The sequence below is a fragment of the Xiphophorus couchianus genome, chromosome 24, assembly GCF_001444195.1.
Source record: "Xiphophorus couchianus chromosome 24, X_couchianus-1.0, whole genome shotgun sequence".
NCBI classification, from domain to species: Eukaryota; Metazoa; Chordata; class Actinopteri; order Cyprinodontiformes; family Poeciliidae; genus Xiphophorus; species Xiphophorus couchianus.
The window spans coordinates 2,276,726-2,300,583 of record NC_040251.1 but is presented as its reverse complement, the minus strand read 5'-3'; the positions used below and the strand labels follow the sequence as shown (position 1 = coordinate 2,300,583).

The window sequence follows — 23,858 nt, the reverse complement described above, 5'->3', positions numbered from 1 at the left end:
CTATTATTCAAGGCGTCACATGTTTGGCATTTGAAAAGCCTACTCCAATATGTCAACTACTCTCCAATGGCAACAGTTACTCACCATAAAGGATGCTAAAAAGGACCAGAAATTCAAATCGGTTCAAGGAGCAATCAACTTTTTTGACCTTTACATCATGTATTACTCCCCTTTATGAAAGAAAATCAAAATTGCTTCTGTGTTCCCAGAAAAGAAAAAAGAAACAGATACAAGTATACTTCAAAAAAAGTACATTTGTGTTTTCCAGCCCTTTACTCTGATAAAGGGTAAAAGGCTGGAAAAATCAACCCTTTACCCTTTATCAGAGTAAAGGGTAAAGGGTTTCAGGTTAACTGAGCGCTATTATAAATAGACACCACTTGTGTGTAAAGTCACCTAATCATAAATCCTGTTCTGTGATTCTGCAAAACACTTTGTGCTTGTTTCTCACATATAATCCTAATATTTATGATTGTAATGTGACAAAATCTACAAAATAATTAAGAGTATTTTTACTAGTAAGCATCTGTGCACTGCGTCCTACAGTGTGGGGTAGTCTGTTTAGTTTAATGTGTTAAAGTTACCCACCCAATATGTTTTGACTCATTTCTTTCATTTCTACATTATTGCCACCCCTTCCTTAAAGAGGTCACACAGGCACTCTTTGACCTCCCAACTCCAACACATTGAGAGATTTCCCAGAAGGCACTCTGTCAATGTGCCCCCCCTTCACCTGGACCCAGAGGAGTGTGCTCCGCCTCTGAACCGTACTACCAAGCGGGTCACTATGGACTTCTCTCTGCTCACTGTGCCTCTGCCTGACCTGCTGCTGGACAGAGACTCTGAGATTCAGAAAGCAGCTGCAGACTCTGGACCGGACGGAGGACATGGGGAAAACGGACCAGTACAAGTACTCAGTGTGACTTTGGGTGGCTCTCCATCGGCTCATTATAAACCCTTTATTTGAAGTGTTTCCACTTCTTTGCTGTTGTAGCGTCAACTGAGTGGACTTCTCTGACTCTTGTTTGGGGTTTTCTTTTGAGTGCTCTGCTTGGGCTTTTTGCCTCTACTTTGCCAACTTATACCAACATTGATTCTCTTGCTGTTTACATCAGAGCCAGTGTGTGTCAGCAGTGGGCAGTACCGTGCTGCGCTGCGACAAACTGGACCGGGACGAGATCGGAAACCTGCTCATGTGCTTTCTGCACATCCTCAAGAGCATGTCAGAAGGTAGGACTGCAGGTTGGACTTGGATTACTCAGTGCCTTGAACTTGTTCATTTTTATTATATTCAAACCACAAACTTCAGTGTATTTTATGTAATAGATCAAGCAATTCACTTCTGCAAAATACCTTAGAGTAAAAATAAATGGGAAAAAATAAGTTTTCAACTTAGCCTCTAGAGAACAAAAAAAAATTTCATTGCCATTTTTAGGTTCTTAAATAAATAAAAACATAAAACGTCTGCAAAGTAAGGGGGATAAATTTTCTTATTTGACATTGATGTTAATGGAAAGATGGATTTTAACAAGTATTACTGGTAATGTTGGTGTCATTTGTTGGTGGAAATTCAATGCAATTATTTCTTGAATAAAAAAGCCAAAAACTAGAGTTGTTGCTTTATATGTATATTTTTGAAAATTGATTTTAGCCGGGCTGCACAGTGTCGCAGTTGGTAGAGCTGTTGCCTTGCAGCAAGAAGGTCCTGGGTTCTCTCCAGGTACTCCGGCTTCCTCCCAAAGTCCAAAAAACATGACTGTTAGGTAAATTGGACTCTCTAAATTCTCCCTAGGTGTGAGTGTGTGTGTGTGGAGTGTGTGTGTCCTGTCTGTCTCTGTGTTGCCCTGCGACAGACTGGCGACTTGTCTAGGGTGAACCCCGCCTCTCGCCCGGAACGTTAGCTGGAAATAGACACCAGCACCTCCTGACCCCACTAGGGACAAGGGGGTTAGAAAATGGATGGATGGTTGGACGTGAAAACAAAAAGCAGGTTGCAGACCGCTGGGTTAACCCAGACAATTATGTTATAACATTTGAGAATGTTGTAACCCGCTGTCCGTTAAATTCAGACTTTTACAAAATTACAATGCTTAAACAAGTTGGGGCAGATCTAGCTAATGATTACATTTAAATATGTTTTTAGGTGTCAAAATGAGAACGAGTTCAAGAGGTTCCAACACTTTGCAAACCTCTGTATTAAACAGCATGTTTTATGCAGCATATTAATGCTTTCTTGCTGTTTTATTTTTCCTTTCCGCCACCTGTAGAAGCCCTGTTTGCATATTGGAACAAAGCAACTCCATCAGAGTTAATGGACTTCTTTACTCTAATAGAGTAAGTACTAGCATTGACTGCCTCAATGGGGAGGCGGTGAAAGGAAACTCTATATAACGATTTCACCGAGTTCACCGCAGTCTGGTTCAAGAGACACAGCATGATGTTCCCTAAAATGTGTTTTCTTTGCTGCTAAGTTATTTGTTTGTATTTTTGTCCTGCAGAATCTGCCTCTATCAGTTCAGATACATGGGGAAAAGATTCATTGCTAGGTAAAGTCTGTCTGATCACATAGTTTATTGATTTAATTCTTGAAATAAAATAAAATGGTTTTAATCTGTGCAATAACACACACACACACGTCTAACTGCTCAGAAGGTTTTAATCTTTAGTTCTTGGCTTTATCTTTTATCTTTAACACTGCTGCCAAGTTGTTTTGTGAATATGGTTGTGGCTCTTGGCCCCTCCTGCACGGGTAAGAGCTTTATTCCTTCATTCCCTCTGTGCTAGTTTAAGTGCATGATGGTGATTTTCCACACTTTAATATCGGCTGTATTTTGTCCGCTGCTCTTTTTTTTTGTTTGTTTGTTTGTTTCACATGTCAAAACACTCAAATTATAGAGACATCTGTAAACGGATGAGTGATTTCTGCTCTCACCAGTAGCCTAAATGTTATGGTGTCTTCCATTTTTCTCCCAGGAGTCAGGAGGGAGCAGGACCTGTAGCCGCAGACAGGAAGTCTCTGACTCTGCCTGTGTCTCGTAGCAGGGCGGGGATCCTGCATGCTCGTCTGCAGCAGCTGGGAGCTCTGGAGAACGCTCACACCATCAATAACAGTAAGCTTTTGATCAAGCTAAAAAAGCTGGAAGAAATTATATTAAATGTAAAATTTGCTAATTTGTTGTTTTTTTTTGGAGCCAAGTATAAGAGCGGTGACGGTTCAATATGAAGGGGATAATATTATGTTTAAAGGGAAATAGACTTGTTTATTCAATCTGGAAATATTATACTGACCTCTAGTGGTGGACACTTATAAGAACAGTGAATGGCTCTGTACGTTTATTCTAAAACGGAGTAGAAACAAAATATTTTGCTCTGATTCAATACAAAACAAAATGATTTTTACTGTTTAACCAACAGAATAAAAATCATTATTACTAGTTTAAAATGACAATAAATGGTGTGTTGTCAGTGTACTGCCACACAGAAGCGGACGTAAACAGCCAGTGCCTGCTGGAGGCCAACGTGTCTACAGAGGTCTGCCTGACTGTGCTGGACACACTCAGCACCTTCATCATGGGATTCAAGGTGCACACATAAACCTTTAGCATGTACAAAAAAACTTTTTATTATGGGTTTGTTATCAAACATCTTATACCTTGTTGCGTTTTCAGACTCAGCTGAATTCAGATCTGGGTCACAACCCCCTGATGAAGACGGTGTTCCAGGTGCATCTGTGCTTCCTGCAGATCCCCCAATCAGAGGCTGCCCTCAAGCAGGTCTTCACCTCCCTCAGGACTTTCATTTTTAAGGTGAATAATTTCACCCTGGTTTCGACGCTGATCAGCTTCCTCCTCGTGTTAATCTTCTGAACCCTCCGTGTCTTTCAGTTCCCCTGCACGTTTTTCGACGGTAGGGCCGACATGTGCGCCTCGCTCTGCTATGAAATCCTCAAGTGTTGCAACTCCAAGCTGAGCTTCATCCGCAATGATGCGGCCCACCTTCTGTACTTTCTGATGAAGAGTAACTTTGACTACACAGGCCGCAAGTCTTTTGTGCGAACCCACCTGCAGGTATGAGATACAGCACCCGGCCAAATCTGTTAGCATGTCTTCAACACATTTCGTCATGTTATAACCACAAAGTTTAATGTGTTTCATTGGGATTTTATGTGTAACACAAAGTAGTGCATACTACCATATGAATATGCATTGATTCAAACCGTTCCATTGTGGCCAGAATGTTCAGGCCACCAGCTGTCCTGCTGGACAGTGAACTTCTGCCTCAGTCTCAAGTCTTTTGCAGTGTTTATTTATTTTTTCCAATGTTATCCTGTATTTTGTTCACTCATCTTTGCATCATTTCTGACCAGTTTCCTTGTTTCTGCTGAAGAAAAATAATCTAAAATGCATTTTGTAACTGAATACACAGTTTTATTTATGGGTATCGGATTTAAAGGATCCAAAAACATATTACTGAAGAGATTTTTTACTTTGCGTTATGAATCACAAACCATGTCCTTTTCATTTCCAGTTCACAAAGATGTGCTTCTTTGTGTTAGTCAATTGCATAATCTCTATAAAAAGTTAAAGTTAATGGTTGTGATTATCATAAAATGTGAAAAGGTTCAATCTTTTCTGGTTATTACAGTGAGTCTGGATATTTTTCTGTACTTTCCGAAAAGTCATCAGTGTGAGGCTGAATTTGACCAATCGCTGTTCCATTAGGTGGTGATAGCTGTTAGCCAGTTGATAGCTGATGTCATTGGGATTGGGAGTACACGTTTCCAGCAGTCTCTCTCCATCGTCAATAATTGTGCCAACGGTGACAAGAGCATCAAGGTGAGTGAAGAACACAGATAAAACTGTTCAACAAGGAATCCTTCTCATTGTTTAACTTTGGTGCAGGAGCAGTAGAAAGAAAGTTCACCTTCTTTCTGTTCTTATTTTTTAAAGTTTGGGTGTTTAAGAAGCCAATAATTCCAACCACAGCAGCAAATATCTAACAAAATGGCTGAAAAAGAAACATGTTAAAGTAAACCTTCTAACCAAAGCTGCTTACTTTCTGTTCTGTCATAAATACAAATAACCTATTGGATATTTTAAGTATACAAAACATCCAAAAGTCATCATTCACACAGAGTTTCATTGGTTTTTTTGGGATTAGCATTAACATTTTAAGACTTGTTTACATGCGTCATGCAATCATAAACATTTGTACATGTGCTGCTGGCAGCACACAGCATTCCCATCAGATGTGAAGGACCTGACCAAGCGCATCAGGACGGTGCTGATGGCCACCGAGCAGATGAAGGAGCATGAGAACGACCCGGAGATGTTGGTGGACCTCCAGTACAGCCTGGCCAAGTCCTACACCAGCACACCGGAGCTGCGGAAGACCTGGCTGGACAGCATGGCTCGCATCCACAACAAGAACGGAGATCTTTCCGAGGTACGGAGGGCTGAATGTGCCACGTGTAGGACTCACACACCCTCGTGGGTTTCTGCTGTTTTTGCTTGTTTGTCTCTGTAATGCTTCAGAGAATCAGACCAAAATAACACAAGGAAATACAAAATGCATTTCTAATGAGCAAAAAAGCTTTTTCAGACTATCATGGTTCTATGTGAAAAAGTAAATAACTAATAATAATTAAAACCCTCTAACATGTGGCCCCGCTTTTAAGTGGAAACATCTGCTGGAAATGAATGTTATGCAGTGATTCTGTAGGTCATCTTAAACTGAAGTCAGATTCCCCCACAGTTTTATTCATGTTTTAACAAAAAAAGGGAAAATTATTATTTTTAATTAGGCCATGTTGGTCTGAATAGTTTTTTTCTTATTTATTGAAATCATAACGTGAAAACTGCACTTTATATTTACTCAGGTTGTTGTTTTTGTCTTATTTTGAACTTCATTTCATCACCTGAAAGATTCAAGTTTGTCAATAAAGTAAAGCAGAAAAAAAAATCTATAAAGGGTCTCGTCTCTCTCTCTCTCGCCTGCAGGCAGCTATGTGCTACATTCATGTTGCTGCTTTGGTTGCAGAGTATCTGTGGAGAAAAGGTGAGTGTCAGAAGTAGGGGTGGAACTTTTCTAGCGTTGGTTATCTTTCCTTCATGTGAATAATAACCCTTTGAACCATTTTTACTGCATTTATTATCCTCATTATGGAGGCCATAACATGAGTCACCAGGAAATGTTTTCACAGGAGAAAAATTTTCCCCCATAGTTTGATTAATAAAATACTGTATTCCAGGAAAATAGCTTTCTTTCTTGTGTATAAAAAAAATCACTTTCTTATTACTGGATAAGAAAGTGACAAACTAATGTTACATAACATTAGTTTTTCAGTTATTAAAAAAAAGCATGTCAAGAAGTAACATGAGGTATGTTTCTAACTTGCACACATCTAATAATTCATTTCCCTTTGGGATAAATAAGGGATTTTTAAAAATTGAATTTGCAGTGGAACTCGTCGTCATTTGCTGTGTGGACACTCGTCCAAGGGTCACCTTCTGCTTCCTGTGTAAAAATGTCTCCAACAAGTCATTTTCCAGATAACATCTTTTCCTAAGTGTCTTTTATGCCTCCTGTGCAAGACTTTGAAGATGATCTGTGATGTAATCGGGCAGGTGTTTATGAATATCACCAGCTGAGTGCAGGCTCACAGTGCGGAGGGGTGTAGTTATGTCAAACTGACATTTCTGGCTTTTTCTATTGAGCCCCTGAAATGTTATTAGTTAAAAAATGTCTACATATATAAAGTAAGGTGTAACTAAGAAGTAAAAGGAAAATTACATAATTTGAAATATTTTTGACAAATTGAAATCTGGTTTTAGCCTCCTTTTCTTTAGTACATAAACTCTTTGGTTTCAACCTCAATTTCAAATAACAATCAGTGTTAGTACAGCTATTGTGAGAAGGCAATTCACCTCATTTTGGTGTAATTTTTGCTCCATGATATTTTTATCATCATAGATCAGCTAAATCAGTAAATACCATCACAGTAAAACAACTGAATATCTTTACACGTCTTAGAGTATTTTAGATAAACATTTATCCTTATCCTCTCCACTCTGGATATTTTTTTCTCTCTTTGACAAACATGTCTGGTGGTGATGACAAGAAAATAATACATAACAGGAATATTCACCACCAAAGAAGAAAATTTTGCCACATTTTCAGCAGAAACCAAGTCATTTTTCATCCTTATTAGTGCACAAATCAGACGTGTGCATCTATGATGTTGACTGTTAGATTATTTTTTTCCCCAAAATATTTGACAGTCTATGTGAATTAACCAAAACTGAGGTTTTTAAAATATTTTTCTTCCTCACACAATCTGCTAACTGTTCACATCAGTTTATGTGTAAATATGTCCTATTTCTTAGTTGCTTCTTAACTTGTTTTGACCAAATTAATCTAAAGACTCAATCAGATTTCACATTTTATTTTCAACACAACAGCAGAAGTAAAGCTTCATGCATGTAAGACTCCTGCTGGTGAGTGTGTGACATACATCTGGGTTCTTTCTGTATTTCAGGTATGTTTAGGCAAGGCTGCTCAGCGTTCAGGGTCATCACTCCCAACATTGACGAGGAGGCGGCCATGATGGAGGACGTAGGGATGCAGGATGTTCACTTCAGTGAGGTCAGACCTCATGTCTCTCCTGTATGGTTTGTTTGTTGCTGTTTTGTGTGCCAGTAGAGATGCAGTGATCAAAGTTTTTTGAGATCCTATCTCCTCTAAGGTAAAACCCTCAGACCTAAATTGATTATATAAATAAACTGACTTAAGGGTGATCTTGTTCAGGAAGTCCTGTTGGAGCTGCTGGAGGAGTGTGCTGATGGCCTGTGGAAGGCTGAGCGCTATGAACTCATTGCTGATGTCTACAGGCTTATCATCCCCATCTATGAGGAGCGCAGGGACTTTGAGGTAGCGTGAATACTGCACACACTCTGGCGTTACAACTCAACTCTTAATTTTGATGGTTTTACTCAAAGACTGATAGACGGAATAGGTAGAAGGTAGAGCAGATACTGAGAAGATGGGAATTGGATTGTTTCTCAAAACATGCTCACGTGGCAACAAGAAAAGTTGCCAAGCAGTAACCATAATAAGACAACAGAGTGGCCTAGCCAGTGTCCACACCTCTTACGGAAAATCTCTAGGAACCTTAGGGTATTTAAGAGTAGAAACCCTAACCTTGAGTCGCCATTAGATTTAATGTTAAAGCTGGAAAACTGACTTATTACTTTTCATTTGGACATTCTGCAGTAGCCCAGGTTGTTGGGAAAAAATTAGCTCTTGACACAAAGCAAATGACTAGCCATTTTAATTCCTCTCTCTACAATTTTTAAGTCAATGTTCTTTGGTCAAGCCCTTCCAGACTAAAATAAAACTACTACCAAGTCATTTGTCACATAATTCAAAATGCATTTTTACCGTTTCTGTGGTTCTTGGTGGTGTTTTGTGACCATTTCTAAAACATTTCTATACACCTGGAACAGAAACTGACTCACCTCTATGACACGCTCCACCGTGCCTACACCAAGGTGATGGAGGTGATGCACAGCGGGAAGAGACTGCTGGGCACTTACTTCAGAGTGGCCTTCTTTGGACAGGTGAGGTTGGTGAGGATTTCATTACATCTTCTTGGGATCATTAATTAATCTGTGTAAATAAAATTTCTTCCCTTTTTTTCCACTTGCTATCCAAGGCTGCGGTAAGTTTTTAGGGGTGTTGTATGTATGTTATGTGTCTTTAATGATTTATTTTTTTATATAGTTTTGGGCCTTGTATGTTTGTTCATGTAGTTAGTTAGTTCACATCCATATAGTTTTGATGTTGGACTTACATTTTTAGTTCATGACTTCTATGCATTATATTTCCGTTTGTCTATTTTTACCTAATCTTATGTTTGCTTAAAATGAATTCCACTCAAAAATGGGACCCCATGTGTCAGCGAGGTCATCTACATGAAAACGGACAAAACAGTATAAAGCCAGTTTCTTGCTTGCACTGCAGGGCTTCTTTGAGGATGAGGATGGAAAGGAGTACATCTACAAGGAGCCGAAGTTTACCCCGCTCTCTGAAATTTCCCAGCGGCTCCTGAAGCTCTACTCTGACAAGTTCGGCCCAGAGAACGTCAAGATCATTCAGGACTCTGGCAAGGTGGAGTCCTGAGTATCTGTATCTGACCACGTGCTGCACACTGAAGGAAATGTATTTTGTTTTGGTAAACCTTAGTAAATATGGAGGCTAAATTCATAGAAAAATTGTTGGAAAGTAGTGGAAAATAGGTCAAAACTAAGCAAATCTGCTCATTAACAAGCTGATTTTATTATGTTAATCAAACAAACATGCATTTATTACACTGCTATCTGACTTTCTAGAAGCCTTGGAATAAGGAAAGTAAGACATAAGTATGCAGGTCACCTTTCAACACAAGCTAATAAATTTATAAATAATGAGCTCCTTCAGGGTGCTGGACATGATAAGCTAGCAAACATTTAATTGATTGTTTACTGATGTTGCCACTTTGCTAATTGGACCTGTGTAGATTTGGATTTTTTTATTATTGACTTTTTAGTGTATGAAACCAAAGTTTCACCTTTTATTTCTTGTTTCATATTGAACCTTTTTGAGGTACACAATGTGTAAAGTTTATATCAACCTATCTGAAAGCCAACAATTTCAAGTGATTTTTTTTTTTTTATTTGTAATTTACTCGTGATTTACTTTATTCAAATGTGGTTGTGTGACTTGTAGAGTACAGAATGATTTGACAGCGTAGGTGGGTTTTCTTTTACGAAGAAAAACACTCTAAACCTCTTTTCTACTGTTGTACCTGCAGGTTAACCCTAAAGACTTGGACTCCAAGTACGCCTACATCCAGGTGACTCACGTAACGCCTCACCTGGACGACAAGGAGCTGGACGATAGAAAGACCGACTTCGAGAAGAGCCACAACATCCGGCGCTTCGTGTTTGAGACGCCGTTCACCGTTTCGGGCAAGAAGCAGGGGGGAGTGGAGGAGCAGTGCAAACGACGCACCATACTAACCAGTAGGTTCTGTGATGATCAGGTTTCTGTTGCTAACGATGATGCAGCACTGACCCAAACCAACCCTGCTTATCGCTGCAATTTAGCTAGGAATCAAAAGCCAGGAACATTTCCCTTGTTGCTGCTTGTCGATGCTGATTATGAAGTTTCAGTTTTCTGCCAGCCACTGTGAATTTAATCAGATAGGTGGGGTTTATTACTTTGACCACGTCATCTCAAGGTCCAGGTGTTATCTTGCGGTGTAAATAATCATGTTTACTCTTTATGACCTGGCGAACTTACATTTCAATTCAGTTTAATATCCTGTAGAAATGCTGTAATTCAGGATATATGAGCAATTAATGAGTGAGGCAATTCCAGTACGAGTAATACTCTGCTTTTTCTCACCCGGCCGCCCAGCAACCCACTGTTTCCCCTATGTTAAGAAGCGCATTGCGGTCATGTACCAGCACCAGAGTGACCTGAGCCCCATAGAGGTGGCCATCGACGAGATGAGCGCCAAGGTGGGCGAGCTGCGTCTGCTGTGCTCGGCCTCCGAGGTGGACATGATCCGGCTGCAGCTCAAGCTGCAGGGCAGCATCAGTGTTCAGGTAAGAAAAGGCTTAGTCATCCTGAAAGGCAGAAAGACTGTCAAGACCTCCCGTTTTTTTTTTTTTTTGTCAGGTCAACGCAGGTCCTCTTGCTTACGCCAGAGCCTTTCTAGATGACAGCAGTGCCAAGAGATATCCAGACAACAAGGTTAAACAGCTGAAGGAAGTCTTCAGGTACTGATTACTGACAAAAACACCTTCCAGTCCCAAAATCTGCCTGTTGTAAAATCAACTTTTTCGAGCTTCATATGGTGTTATGTAATTATTCTCTCATCAAAACCATAACTGGAGTGTTGCCTTGGTTCTGTCATGCATGTTAGAGAAATCTTATAATCTCCCATGGCAACTGTGCAAAACACCTGGGTGGAAACTGTAGCTCCTCGTCGGGGATTCTGCTATAAAGTGGCCCTATGTATCTGAAAAACATATAATACAGCTCTTTAAGCTGAATACTGAGCCCTGCTAAAGTATTTTGTTTCATTACATTGTGATTTTTATCCGGTACATAGATAAGTGATACCCCTAAATAAAATCAGACGTTTTTGGTTAAATTCTTACTTTGAAATAAACATTCGTGAATGCACCCTCCCCATGGAGAAACACGGTGGTGGCAGCACCACGCTTTTCTTCAGTAGGGTCAGAAAAGCTGTTCAAATGTGATGGAAAGACGGATGGAGTGAAATATAGAGAAGTTTATTTTAGATTTTTATTTCTAAAGAAGAATGTAAAAAAAAAAAAAAAAAATCAAGAATAATTCATTTTTCCACTTTGCAATTTTACATTATTTTCTGTTCTATCATAAAAACCGGTGGCTGTAGCCTATTGGGGATGAATTGTGAACATCACAGGTGGCTTGTCCATATCTTTTCAGGCAGTTTGTGGACGCCTGCGGTCACGCGCTGGGGGTGAATGAACGGCTGATTAAAGAAGACCAGCAGGAGTATCACGATGAGATGAAGGCCAACTACAGGGACATGACCAGAGAGCTGTCTGACATCATGCATGAACAGGTAGGAACCACCAAATATGGTCATTGACTGGCACATTTTCCACTATTTTTATAGGATTATGTGGTGTTTTGAACTGAATAGTCCTAAAGTATCATAACAATTATTTCTAACTCTTCATTCTAGTTGCTGGTGTTTACATCTGCACTCCACACCATTTAAGTTTATTTACTAACCATATATTTCTTTCTGCTCTCCTTGTGCTGTCCGTGAGCAGATTGGAGGGTAATCCTGTTGTTTGATAAATAGTCGTGCATGCACCAATATGAAACTTTTTAATATATTTATTTCTTCATCCTCAGGTTATAAATTATCTGATAATATTTTTGAATTAAAAGGAAGGCCCCATTTTCAAATTCCAGTTGCTGTGGCTTGTCAGATGTATTTGAAATGAAAACTGGCTACTATGCATTGGTTTCTATAGGTAGACCATTAACATCATCATCATCAACTTGGAACCCAGTTTGAATTTGATTCAAATATAGAAGGTATTTTTGAGCTTAGCTGCCTGAAAAGTTACCACATCCTGGGATGACAGGCATCAGATTGTAAATATTATAATGTTATATAGATTACAGCTTATAAAATTTGATAAGTTCTCGGTTAAATGGGGAAAAAAACATTTAAGGTAAAATGTCCATTACTTGTGTGACTCTGTATTAGTTATATTATAATTTAAGTTATTTACATGTTATGTGTGCAGCATCCCTCATGTTTGTTTTATTTATTTTTGTGTAGTTTTACGTTTAGTTATGTTACGGAAAGTTTGGCAAAAGATTAGAATTTATTAACATCTCCCATAAGTCATCATGGCATATTCCACAACAAAGCCAAAAGGTCCAGTTATATCAACTACATGAACACAGTTTCATTGGATATCAGACTACAAATTATATGTAATGAATTTCCATATTAAATTGCTGTCCCATGAGACGGAACCAGACGTTAATGATTTTGATTTCAAACAAATCCAGTGTAATGTAATGAAGTGAAGCGTGTTTTTCCTAGATAAACCCGGTGGAGGACGGCACAAGGACCACCCTGTCCGACTCTATGGGCATCTTTAACGCCATCAGTGGCACACCTAACACCAACTCCCAGGGGTCAACCACCGTCCTCTGAGACGGTCGCGTCACACCTGACCTCCATCATCAATCAGATTACCTAAGAATCAAATTGGGGCAAATTTACAGACAAATTCTTCTCTTGTTTCCTATGGAGACTTTGTTACACTTTGACGGATCTTCTTTTGTTGCATTTTGTTTTGTCTGAGGGAAAAGCATAAACTACATGACGTCTTAACAAGCCTGCAACAACTGAACACATGTTGTTTTCCCCTCTTTGGAGTGATTCTTTCCAAGAGAGGAATGACGCATGAAGAACTTCGGGATTTTTCAGTGTACAGACAGCTTTAAAATGCAGAGAGAGAGAAAAAAAAATCGACTGTTGTACATGTATATCTATTACTGGTCAAATGTTACTCAGTATTTTTGAATAACCTTTTTTTTAAAAAAAGAAAAAAATTCCCAGTAAGATCCAGTTAGAGCAGACGAATTTTGTATTAGAATTCTTTTCCAAAAAAGAAATAAATTTTCTATTTTAGACCAGTGGAGCTGTATATAACCTGTCTGAAGCCAAGTGAATCACAATATTTTGACCTATTTTATGAAAAGTTTGTGCAATAAGTCATTGCTACCAAGGCTACCTACGGGACAAAAGGACAGCCTTGCCAAAGATGACAGACTAAAACCTAAACCAGGACGATGGCGTGCAAGTTTATATTCAGCCATTTCTTTGTATGTAATCTAGATTTGTTTTATTATCTGTGATCTTAAATTAAATGGAAAACATTTTACACAATGCCTGTAAATATGTTTAAGACTTACAACTAAATAAAACCTGGCATAAGACTCTTTTTTTTTCCAAGTTCTCTCTTTTAACCATTAAACCAACAATACCAAGTTGGGCATTCAGAGGAACTGAAAGTTGGAAACCTCACTATACATTTTGGACTATTTTATTCTCACAGCTTTATGGGAACAGTTTCAATATGGCTACCTTAATTTGGTACTTCACTGCCCCGACATTAGTGTCTGACCTCATTAATACTCTCCGTGGAAAGTGGTGAAAGATTCCCACGTCTTAGAAAAATGGAAGCTGCTGCAAATAGTGGACAAACTCCATATGCATATATTATAGTCTGTGATTATAATGTGAAAAAAAATGAAATGCTTGTTATTTTTTTTGTTTGGTATTATTCTAACATTTATAATTCTGGATATATTTGAGGAGAGAAGCAGAAGGATCTCCCCAGACAGTCCATATGCCTTTGGTGTCTCTAACATTTCCTGCTGTTATGACTAGATAGAAATAATCAGCGTTTTTATTATATCTAATAGCACAAAGATTGCTGCCGTTATCGTCTATCCTGACGTAGACAAATAACCTGCAAAGCAGAATCTGTTTATTGCTCCCGAGCTATTATATATATTTTTTTACAGTTGTAAAATCATCCCCAACATAAACACATGGCTCTGATAAAGGTGCTGGGAAACTGGGGAGAGGGGAGATGAAGGAGATGTCCATAGTCCACCATCAGTGGGCGGTCCAGGAGGATGAGTAGAGGTTAGATAGAGCGCAGGTCGGGCTGGGATTCAGTCTTAGTGGCTCTGATCTGGACCACTCATCTCTCTTTGTCCATTGTTTTACGGAAAGATCTGATTTAGGAATCCAAACGGGACACAGCCTGCTGCAGCCATGGGAGGTGAGATCAACTCTTTTTTTTGTTTTCTCTTTTTCCATTTTTATTCCTTTTACAGTGAATGCATTCATCATATGCAATTTAATCTTCTAAGTAAAATGAATTCAACTCTTCTTTTTTTTGCTGTGCTCGATTTCTGTCTTAACTAATCAGATGAAAGATTCCCAGAGTCACTCATGTTGTTCTTTTTCTGCAGATAAAGAGAAGAAGACGGGCAAAAAAAAGAGTGTAAGCTGTGGAAGGTGTCCACTATCCTCCTCTCACGTTGACGGTTTGCCGCCTCGATCTCACTTTACCCATTTTGTTTCAAACAGGTCACTATATTCGGCTACCCGCTCAGCATCTTTTTCATCGTGGTCAACGAGTTCTGCGAGCGCTTCTCCTACTATGGCATGCGAGGTGAGTTCAGTAGAAGGAAAATGCACTTTGTTTACCCAAGTAGCTTCTTCCACTTTTTAAGCATCTCCGTTTGTTACGCACCTAAATGTGCATCTTCTTTCCTACTGTGGGTACGTTGCAAATAAGGTTTGCTCATGAAAAGACGCAGTGAAGCTTTAACTAGGCGGCAATACGTGAAGTATGTAAGAGAAACAAAGCACTCTGAAGGCATCAAAATAAAAAGCACGGCTATAGCTGCACTAGAAAAGTCAGGTATTCGGAGTCTTTTGCTAATATACTCCAAAAATGTGAAGTGTAGAGAAAATGATATTCATTAGCGACACGGTTTCCCCAAGTAAAAATCTGAAAATGGTTTTCAGAAATAATTTCATTTACTCTTAGCATATAAATATATTTCTCTAATTTAAGCATCAATGTGTCTGTTGGTTTTTGTTCTTGGTTAATTGATCGATTTAATGGCTTGACTAGTTTACTGTGTACTTGTTAGAAAAAAAAATCTGAAAAAAAAATCATACAAATGAATAAAAAAACAGATTTCAGTGTTTGCAATATAGCAACTAATTGTTATGATTGAAATGTAATGTAATGAAGTGTTCAGTCAAATCCTACCAGAGTGCCAATTTGTTAACACTGGTCTTTGTTTAATTATACTGGTGGATCCATCATTAGCCACTATACATTAACTGGTAGCTTTGATAGTTATACACCATTTTCTCTGATATTTGAATCCATGCCAGATTTTCTTTTGTGTTAAATGTATGCTAAGTCTAAATAACGCTGAACTAATCAATAAAGAAAGACTGTTTCTAATCTAAACTCATCTATATCTCCTTTTTAGCTGTACTGGTTTTGTACTTCAAGTACTTCCTGAAGTGGGATGATGATTTTTCCACAACCATCTACCACACCTTTGTGGCTCTCTGCTACCTGAGCCCCATCCTGGGCGCCATCATTGCTGACTCGTGGCTCGGAAAGTTCAAGTGAGTCGCCTGACAGTTCCTGTTTCCTCCTGCGTGCTGCACGTATTGCATGTGTGAAGATCACTTCTGCTCAGTTCTATTCAATTCATTTCAGTCTAGTTCAATAAAATTTAGTTTGTTAAATTAATTTCAATTTCATACTTAAATTCCATTCAGTTCAACCCAGTTTGGTTCAGTCAAATTCAATTAATTTCAATGAATATAAATTCCATTCAGTTCTGTTCAGTTCAATAAGGTTGGATTAAATGTATTTCAAATTGATTCAGTTTAATTCGGTTCATTTAATTTAGTTCAGTAAGATTCAGTTCAGTTCATTTCAGCCTAGTTCAGATAAGCTCCATTAATTGATTTCAGTTCAATTCAATTAATTTAAATTATTTTCTGTTCAATTTAGTTATGTTCAATTAAGTTGAATTAAACTTTATTTTAGTTTAGTTAGATTAATTTAACCTACATTTTAGTTTTTTCCAGTTTATTTAAATATATTTTTAGCTTATTTAAATCCACTCTTACTCCAATTTAGCTCAATTGATTTCAATTCAGTCCAGGTCGGTTACATTAAATGAGTTTAATTCACCTTATTGACATACCACAAGCTTATAGCAAATGTTACATCAACACAAGCAGATATAAGTCATATCTAGTGATTATATAATCTAATTAATCCAATCATAAAGAGAGATTAAAGAGTTTAATGTTGCCTCAGATAGTGAGCTGTTAATCTGAATCTAGCTGATAGAAAACTGGATCACTGCCTTGTTTTTTTCTCCCCCTCTTTCTGCACAGGACCATCGTTTACCTGTCCATTGTCTACACGGCGGGGCAGGTCATCATGGCCGTAGGTGCAATAAATGACATCACAGATGGAAACAAGGACGGCACCCCCGACAACATGACCTTCCACATGTAAGCCGAAGAACGAAACGCAGTCAAATGCAGAGGTTGCCGTGTGTTTACGGTGTGTATCGGCTGTGTTTCCCCCTCCCAGAGCTCTGTCCATGGTGGGCTTACTGCTCATTGCTCTGGGAACCGGAGGCATCAAACCGTGTGTGGCTGCCTTTGGAGGGGACCAGTTTAATGACGATCAGGTTAGATTTAAAAATAAATAAATCTGTTTTAATACAGCTTATAATGTATTAAAATACAGTGTAAAAATATTCATTTTTACTGCAAAAATACAGTAAATTCTATGTTGAAGTTATTGAATACCAATCAATTCGACAATTTATTGGCATTTATGTTCGGAATCTTGCGTGCAGAACACTATGCACCACATCTGAACATGCAATCTTTAACGTGAAACATGGTAGTGGTGCCGTCATGCTGTGGGGGATTCACTTCTTCCACAGAGATAGAGAACATTTAGATTTTTTTTTTATGTGTGTGAAAATTTAGCAGAAATTAAAAAAAAAATCCCTCAATTTGAAAAAAGGTGCTCTGATCAAATCAGTCAATTCATACGCACATCGTGCAATACAGTTAAAGGGAAACGGCACAAGTACTGACCCTTCCCCTTTTGTACAGATGCCTTAGTCAGTTATCAGCCACACCTGGTCAGCACTTTTTCTATCTCTGCTTTATCCCCGTTAGTTGTTTATTAACATTACATAACTCATTTACTGGCTTTATTTCAAGTTCAAGGTAAGCGACCACGATTGCTCAATGACATAGAGAGGCAAAGGGGAGACATAACATCAGGCAAATTTATCATCATAGACGCCCTAATCCTTCCTGTCGTTGTGTTCAGTTCTCTTAGGATTAGGCTCAATTGTCTTTGATAAAAAATACATTTTATATTTAAACATTTTTGCATTCTTGAACGCATTTTCAAACTACTCTAAATAACTTTAAAACCGTCCAAAATTCCATTCTGCAGTGTAAAACTTAACTGAGACTGATATTTTAGAGCATGTGTAACAGTAACGATTGAATACATCTACAGAAGATTGGCAAATTTAAAATTAGAACTGTTTTATATAGAACCTTTGTAAAGAAAAACCAATATCAGCACATTTTAGAAATGAGTAGTTCTTGTTTGTGTGGTTCTGAGTGTAAAATCTCTTCTCAAACCGTCACGTTCAACAGGAGAAGCAGAGAAGCACCTTCTTCTCCATCTTCTACCTGTCCATCAATGCCGGCAGCCTGCTGTCCACTATCATCACCCCCATCCTCAGAGGCAGGCCCCAATTCTCAGAAACATAACACACTCCTTAAAATACACCAATGAATCACAACCAGAGGTTGACTGCATGTGTACGTTCTGTGATTTACAGCTCAGAAATGTGGGATTCACACTCAGCAGCAGTGCTACCCTCTGGCCTTCGGGGTCCCTGCTGCTCTCATGGTGGTCTCTCTGAGTAAGATCTTCACTTAAGCTTGAGTCATGATAATCAAGCAGGGAATTCAGAAAAAAAAAACAAGACTATAATAATTCACGTTTTGTTCGTTTCCAGTCGTCTTCATCGTCGGAAGTGGTATGTACAACAAAACGGCACCTTCGGGAAACATCATGGTGAAAGTCTGCAAATGCATCTTTGTGAGTTCCTCCTCAACGACGTCTTCATCCAAGCTTCATTCCAACATTACATTTGCATCTGGTTACATCTGAACGGTCTCTCGTCTGTTTGCAGTTTGCTATCATGAACCGGTTTCACAATCGATCTTCCCAGATCCCAAAGAGGGAACACTGGCTGGACTGGGCCGAGGAGAAATATGACGTAGGAGGAAGACTGTGCAATAATTAATAAATAACAAGCAGCAGAATGGACAGAAATTCATTTTTGTGATCTTCTCTGCTTTGGTGTAGAAACTCCTGATTGCCCAGGTGAAGATGGTGTTGAAGGTTCTGTTCCTTTACATCCCCTTGCCCATGTTCTGGGCTCTCTTTGACCAACAGGTACGTGTCTAAAATCCTAGATTTTTTAGACATAGTTAGAAAGAATATTAGACCGTATTACTGTTCTGCTTGCTCATAACAGCTTGTATATTTTGGTTGTAAAACAGCATTAAGCTAATAAGAGTGATAAGTAACACTCCATTAGTTTCCACAACAGAACTGTCAACGATTTTGTTACAGAAAACAAACATTTCCATACTCCTATCTTTCAGCCAGCTGATTGGTAGTGTTTAGCAGCAGATGGTAGATGTTCATTAAAAGAACTTTAAACTGAAGCTGTATCTTTGTAAACCTCGATATACCTTCTAGTTCTAGTTGGTAATTAACCACAATCTAAACAAGAACTGTTTGTCCCACAGGGTTCAAGATGGACACTCCAGGCCACCACGATGGACGGTAACTTTGTAAGTTTTCTTCTTTCTGCTCTTCAACTCCTAATCCCACCCCATGGAAGTGAAGATTGCTAAACAGAGATCATTTTCTCTTCAACAGGGTTTGATGGTAATCCAGCCTGACCAAATGCAGGTAAGACTCTACTGGTGATAACATCGGCCCACTGCTGACATGAACTGATTGAATCAAACTGCAGCCGTTTTATGACCTTCCCTCCCTCCCCACCAGACTGTCAACCCCATCCTGATTCTGATCATGGTCCCCGTCATGGACTTCATAATCTACCCACTCATTTCTAAATGCAAACTAAACTTCACGTGAGGAGTCCTTTGTATAAACTTTTCTACTTCTAAGATCTTGTGAGTCCTGGTTTCAGTGGCTGAATGAATGTGTTCGGTTCTGTTTTCCAGTCCTTTAAGGAAGATCACTGTGGGGATGTTCCTTGCAGGACTTGCGTTTGTGGCTGCTGCCCTGGTTCAGCTACAGATTGATGTAAGTGAAAATGAATGACAAAATATTTAACAAAAACGAAGCTCATGAAGGATGGTTTCTCCCTTTTCCAGGCAACCCTCCCTGATTTCCCATCGAGCACTGAGCAGCAAGCTAAGTTCATCAACATGGTTAACCGACCCATAAATATCACTGCTGGAAAGTATGCTTTCCAATTGCAGGCTTTACAGGTAGGACTATACAGAGTGGAAAAAAGAAACATTTTGGTTACCACAGTTTGATAAACTCCTTTGTTTTGAAAGATGAATTGCAAATCTGTTTTCTCTCACAGGGCAACAAGGAGTATAATAGATATGATTTGTCATTTGACCTGACAATAGATTCTGGTTCCACTGAAACGATCAGATTACCAGGTGGCACTCGCAACACTATTGTCATTGTTGAAGAAGCAGACAGAATGACAAATATAAAGGTCAGCATAAAAGTCAGATCAAAATCAAAATCAAATCACATGTATTCTTATTTTGAACATTTCCCAGAAACAGCCACATGGATTTTCTTCTCAGAAATGTTTTCTGGTTACAGTTTGGCGATATTGTTGCAAAGCCGGAGGAGGGAGCTAACGCCATCAGGTCGGTTTTGATTTGTTATTGTGTGGCAATAAAAGTTGGTCATGCATTTGAGTTTCTATAAAACATCCTACTTTTATTCATGGTAAAAGTTTGCTTTCTCATTAACATGATTATAACTTTTCGATTTTTCCCAAAAATCAAAAAGCCATCATCATAACCCCACGTTGCTAGACCATCGCAGCCAGGGCAAATATTTAAGTCTAACTTTGAAATGTAATGGAATCTGTTTTCAGATTTAGCCAATCAGCCTCGGTTCGTCTACAGCCCACAAGAGAAAATTCATACATTGTTGTTCATGAAATCAACATCTTTTGAAGAGTGAATGTGGGACTCGTAAACTGCTGTATTAATTGTGCTGTGTTTTGCCTTTCAGATTTTTTAATGGTTTTGGCATGACTTTGAACATAACAGTGGGTGAGGAAGGTTTTGGGAACATCGTTAGCAAGAACATGTCCACATACGTTGATGTGCCACAAGGAACGTAAGTTTGATTAATTTGACCGCTTCGTACAATCCCTCTAAAGAAAGTTATTTCCTCTAACTGGTGATTTTGTTGTAACAGGGCAAAATTCGTCATCAAAAATGCTGCTGGAAGTACATGTGTCTTCAAGCGAGAATTTGGCTTTGGCAGTTCTTACACTTTCATCATCCCACCAAACGTCACATTTGAAGAAAATGTAACTTTTGAATCCAACCTGTGCAAATTAATAGCTGTGACATATTGTTTTTGACTGAACTAATTTCTATTTGCTTTGCAGTGTGAACCGCACATCAAGGAGGTAGAGGACATCAAGGCCAACTCCATCCACATGGCCTGGCAGATTCCTCAGTACTTCCTTATGACATCAGGAGAGGTGGTGTTCTCCGTCACAGGATTGGAGTTCTCATATTCGCAGGTAACAAATGCTCATTTTTAGGAAAATGAGGGGGAAACAAACAGGGAATTCCCAAGAATAAGGCCTTAATACACACATTTCTGCTGTTCAGGCTCCCTCCAACATGAAGGCAGTGCTGCAGGCTGGTTGGCTGTTAACGGTAGCAGTAGGAAACATCATTGTGCTGATTGTTGCAGAGGCTGCCACACTTCCAGATCAGGTGAGCGGAAGATTCCCTGTTCTTCTTACTGACTTGAATCCAACAGAAGGCTGTAAATGAAATTGGTTATACTTGCTTTTCAGCTGAAAGTTTCTAGAGAAACATAACATTAACAATAAGATTCTTTTCACTTAGTTTTTTTTTTAATGTTAAAAACATGCAAGTTTTGGTGTAGGACATAAAATCCCAGGTTTTGCCACATTTAGTAGGTTATTCTATGATCTACTGGACCTGTTTTCACACAAACTAAATCAGGACACTGTGTTTCACAGCAGGCCTTAAAATGTCTTAAATTGAAGTATCTTTAATTAAGGTCTTAACATGTCTTCATTTAATCTTTAAAAAATGCAAGTTTACCTTAAATACAGTACTCACTGGCCTTAAATTTGGTTGTGGCAGAACTATTTAATTTCATATATTCTATATAGTTTTTTTTTTCACTGGACTTTTCTGTCAGGCTGGACAAAGCTGAAATTTGACTCGAGGCAGGTGAGGCTAGCAATAATTAGCTGCTAATGATAGGCCTTGATGCCTAGTTAGATAATTTTCTTACGTCCGTCATGGGTAAATGCTAATTTATCGCCAATTAAACGTCTTTTGTGCATTTCTGTCATCATACAGGTCTTAAATTTTATTCATAATGGTCTTTATGAGGTCTTTAAAAGTCTTAAATTTGAGTTGATGAAACCTGCAGAAACCCTGTATAGCAGCGTTTACGTACATTGGCAACTATGGAAAAACTTAATTCAGTTTTTATTGCATAGTCTCATGCAAAAAAAATTAAAGACACTTAACATTGTTTAAGTGATTTCGCTTCAATAAGAATACATTTATAAACATATCATTTTTTTTCTTGTACCACACTTATTGACTAAATTTAATGAAGAACTCCTGAATCCAAGCATCCTCTTTATAGTAGGAGGTTCAGACTTGTCATCCAAAGTCAGTTTCTCAACTAATCAGTGGAAAACAAATCCATACACATTCATATATTTTCTGAAATGTCAATAAACTCTTGTGTGTCTTTCTTTACCAGTGGGCTGAATACGTTCTGTTCGCTGCCTTGCTGGTGTTGGTGTGCATCATCTTTGCCATCATGGCCTACTTCTACACATACATCGATCCGGTAAAGATAGAGGCTGATTTTGCGAACTTGGAGCCTGAAGATGAGAAGAAGAAGAACTTAGAAATGACCAAGAAGGACATGGTTGAGAACCATGACGAGAAAAAGAGGAGGAGCTCCAATGAGGGCAAAATTGTGCAGACCAACTTCTAAATCAAGACCTTTTCCGACTTCCGGCCTTTACGTATGCGAAACCTTCTGGGTTGTGTTGGTCATGTCTAAAAGTGTCTGTGATGTTTATCACAGAGACAAAAAGATAGAGTGAATGTATGACCAGACTGGGATGGGGGATCTGAAGCTGGTTGAAAACAGTGGATGGACAGTTCTAGTGTAGGATTCTGTTAGGACCAGTACCTGGATCCCAGCTTAAAATCTAAAGAGAATATGCTATTTTGAAGATAATGTTTGCTTTGACTGTAATTTCTGACCAGTCTTTTGTGGAATTACCCCAAAAAGCATTCCAATATTTGTATTTATTTCCAAACAGTATTGTATGTATTGTAAAAACTATTATGACTCTTCCATATGTGTCATGATGGCGATGAACACCCAAAGCTTCCTACTTGGCTAAAAATGCTCCATTGTGATCCAGGAGTATACTGCCCTGTGCAGGGGTTGGTCATCTAAGTCTGTGAGAAAGATGCTAGACAGACACTCTCTGTAATAAAAAAAAAATCTAATGTGCATTAAAATGAATATTTAGTAAAAATCTGTTGACTGCTGTGGAAATTATTCTAATTTTTTTTCTAGAAAAACCCAGTTTTTATTTAGTTATCAACTAGTCTTAAAGGTGGACTGAATTAGCCAACTAGCTAAAATAGATTTAATTAAACTAGACATGGAGATGAGTTTCAATTAGATCTGGATGTGTGTAATTGGAGGGGTTTAGCTGGAAGAAGTTGTGAAATGTTAAAATGTTTACATTTTTGAAACTAAGATGAACAAAATCGTGTGCATTGTTGTTTTAAAATGGTTGATTTAGTGGTGGCACCAGATTTTTTTTTTTTTTTTTTTTTTTTAGCAGATCTTAGGTGGGAGTTTGCCATTTTGTTGTGAGTGCTGCTCCATGAAGTGATCAATGTTCAATGAATTTCTGTTCAACACATTCTACAAACATCAAGAGGGAGCCTACAACATGGATGAACTCTGGGTCATCAATGACTCCATACACCAACAAAACTCAACAGTAAGCAACAGAGGGTTCATGAAGGGTTAAAGATACAGATTTCAACTTACAGAAGTCTAAAAATTCAGTGCTGGATGAAATATGGCAACTCAAGATGGTTGTTAGTAGATCCATCCTCTTATGTCCTTTGAAACATTTGGCAAATCTGGAGGAGCTCTAAATATAAATAACTCACATTTTCTAACTATGCATCCACAGGAAATTTGTGTGTTGGGTCTAGGGAGGGACCCTAGGAAGGGTTAGTGAGTCCTTAGGAAGGTTTGACTTGGTTGGATGAGAGCTGTTCA

The 23,858-nt window shown here is 38.6% G+C and overlaps 2 protein-coding genes across 13 annotated transcripts in view; both read left to right on the top strand.

The window, feature by feature from the left end:
* The window catches only part of LOC114140971 (dedicator of cytokinesis protein 9-like), a 71,816-nt gene extending 58,250 nt beyond the window's left edge, over positions 1-13,566 (top strand). For 4 of the 12 annotated variants that reach the window (XM_028011323.1, XM_028011322.1, XM_028011319.1 and 1 more), the window contains 20 exons: positions 1,116-1,230; positions 2,268-2,334; positions 2,499-2,546; positions 2,974-3,110; positions 3,467-3,582; positions 3,669-3,806; positions 3,885-4,067; positions 4,722-4,835; positions 5,230-5,445; positions 6,000-6,057; positions 7,538-7,644; positions 7,807-7,929; positions 8,505-8,618; positions 8,714-8,719; positions 9,022-9,168; positions 9,851-10,061; positions 10,459-10,649; positions 10,723-10,823; positions 11,521-11,659; positions 12,665-13,566. In XM_028011323.1, the coding sequence (XP_027867124.1) occupies positions 1,116-1,230; positions 2,268-2,334; positions 2,499-2,546; positions 2,974-3,110; positions 3,467-3,582; positions 3,669-3,806; positions 3,885-4,067; positions 4,722-4,835; positions 5,230-5,445; positions 6,000-6,057; positions 7,538-7,644; positions 7,807-7,929; positions 8,505-8,618; positions 8,714-8,719; positions 9,022-9,168; positions 9,851-10,061; positions 10,459-10,649; positions 10,723-10,823; positions 11,521-11,659; positions 12,665-12,778 (2,445 nt within the window). In that variant the 3' untranslated portion in view covers positions 12,779-13,566. Of the gene's footprint in view, positions 1-646; positions 1,231-2,267; positions 2,335-2,498; positions 2,547-2,973; positions 3,111-3,466; positions 3,583-3,668; positions 3,807-3,884; positions 4,068-4,721; positions 4,836-5,229; positions 5,446-5,999; positions 6,058-7,537; positions 7,645-7,806; positions 7,930-8,504; positions 8,619-8,713; positions 8,720-9,021; positions 9,169-9,850; positions 10,062-10,458; positions 10,650-10,722; positions 10,824-11,520; positions 11,660-11,873; positions 11,882-12,664 lie in introns of those variants that run through there. The other 8 variants (XM_028011329.1, XM_028011324.1, XM_028011331.1 and 5 more) reach the window with 4 other exon arrangements.
* Positions 13,567-14,173: 607 nt separating this feature from the next.
* Positions 14,174-23,060, top strand: slc15a1b (solute carrier family 15 member 1b). Its single transcript, XM_028011333.1, has 23 exons — positions 14,174-14,420; positions 14,614-14,645; positions 14,732-14,816; positions 15,655-15,796; positions 16,583-16,702; positions 16,785-16,884; positions 17,882-17,972; positions 18,070-18,153; positions 18,250-18,332; positions 18,427-18,513; positions 18,603-18,692; positions 19,052-19,096; positions 19,185-19,217; positions 19,314-19,402; positions 19,496-19,577; positions 19,649-19,765; positions 19,867-20,007; positions 20,121-20,167; positions 20,541-20,648; positions 20,730-20,844; positions 20,926-21,063; positions 21,155-21,262; positions 22,299-23,060. Exons 1-23 carry the CDS (start codon positions 14,414-14,416, stop codon positions 22,536-22,538), a joined length of 2,184 nt encoding a protein of 727 aa, XP_027867134.1. The 5' UTR covers positions 14,174-14,413; the 3' UTR covers positions 22,539-23,060.
* Positions 23,061-23,858: the final 798 nt, after the last annotated feature.

Bases quoted from the DNA above. Each gene is read 5' to 3' on its own strand.
- slc15a1b (XM_028011333.1), top strand. The intron at 14,817-15,654 runs GTGAGTTCAGTA...TCTCCTTTTTAG, and splicing joins CTCCTACTATGGCATGCGAG to CTGTACTGGTTTTGTACTTC. The intron at 19,218-19,313 runs GTAAGACTCTAC...CCTCCCCACCAG, and splicing joins TCCAGCCTGACCAAATGCAG to ACTGTCAACCCCATCCTGAT.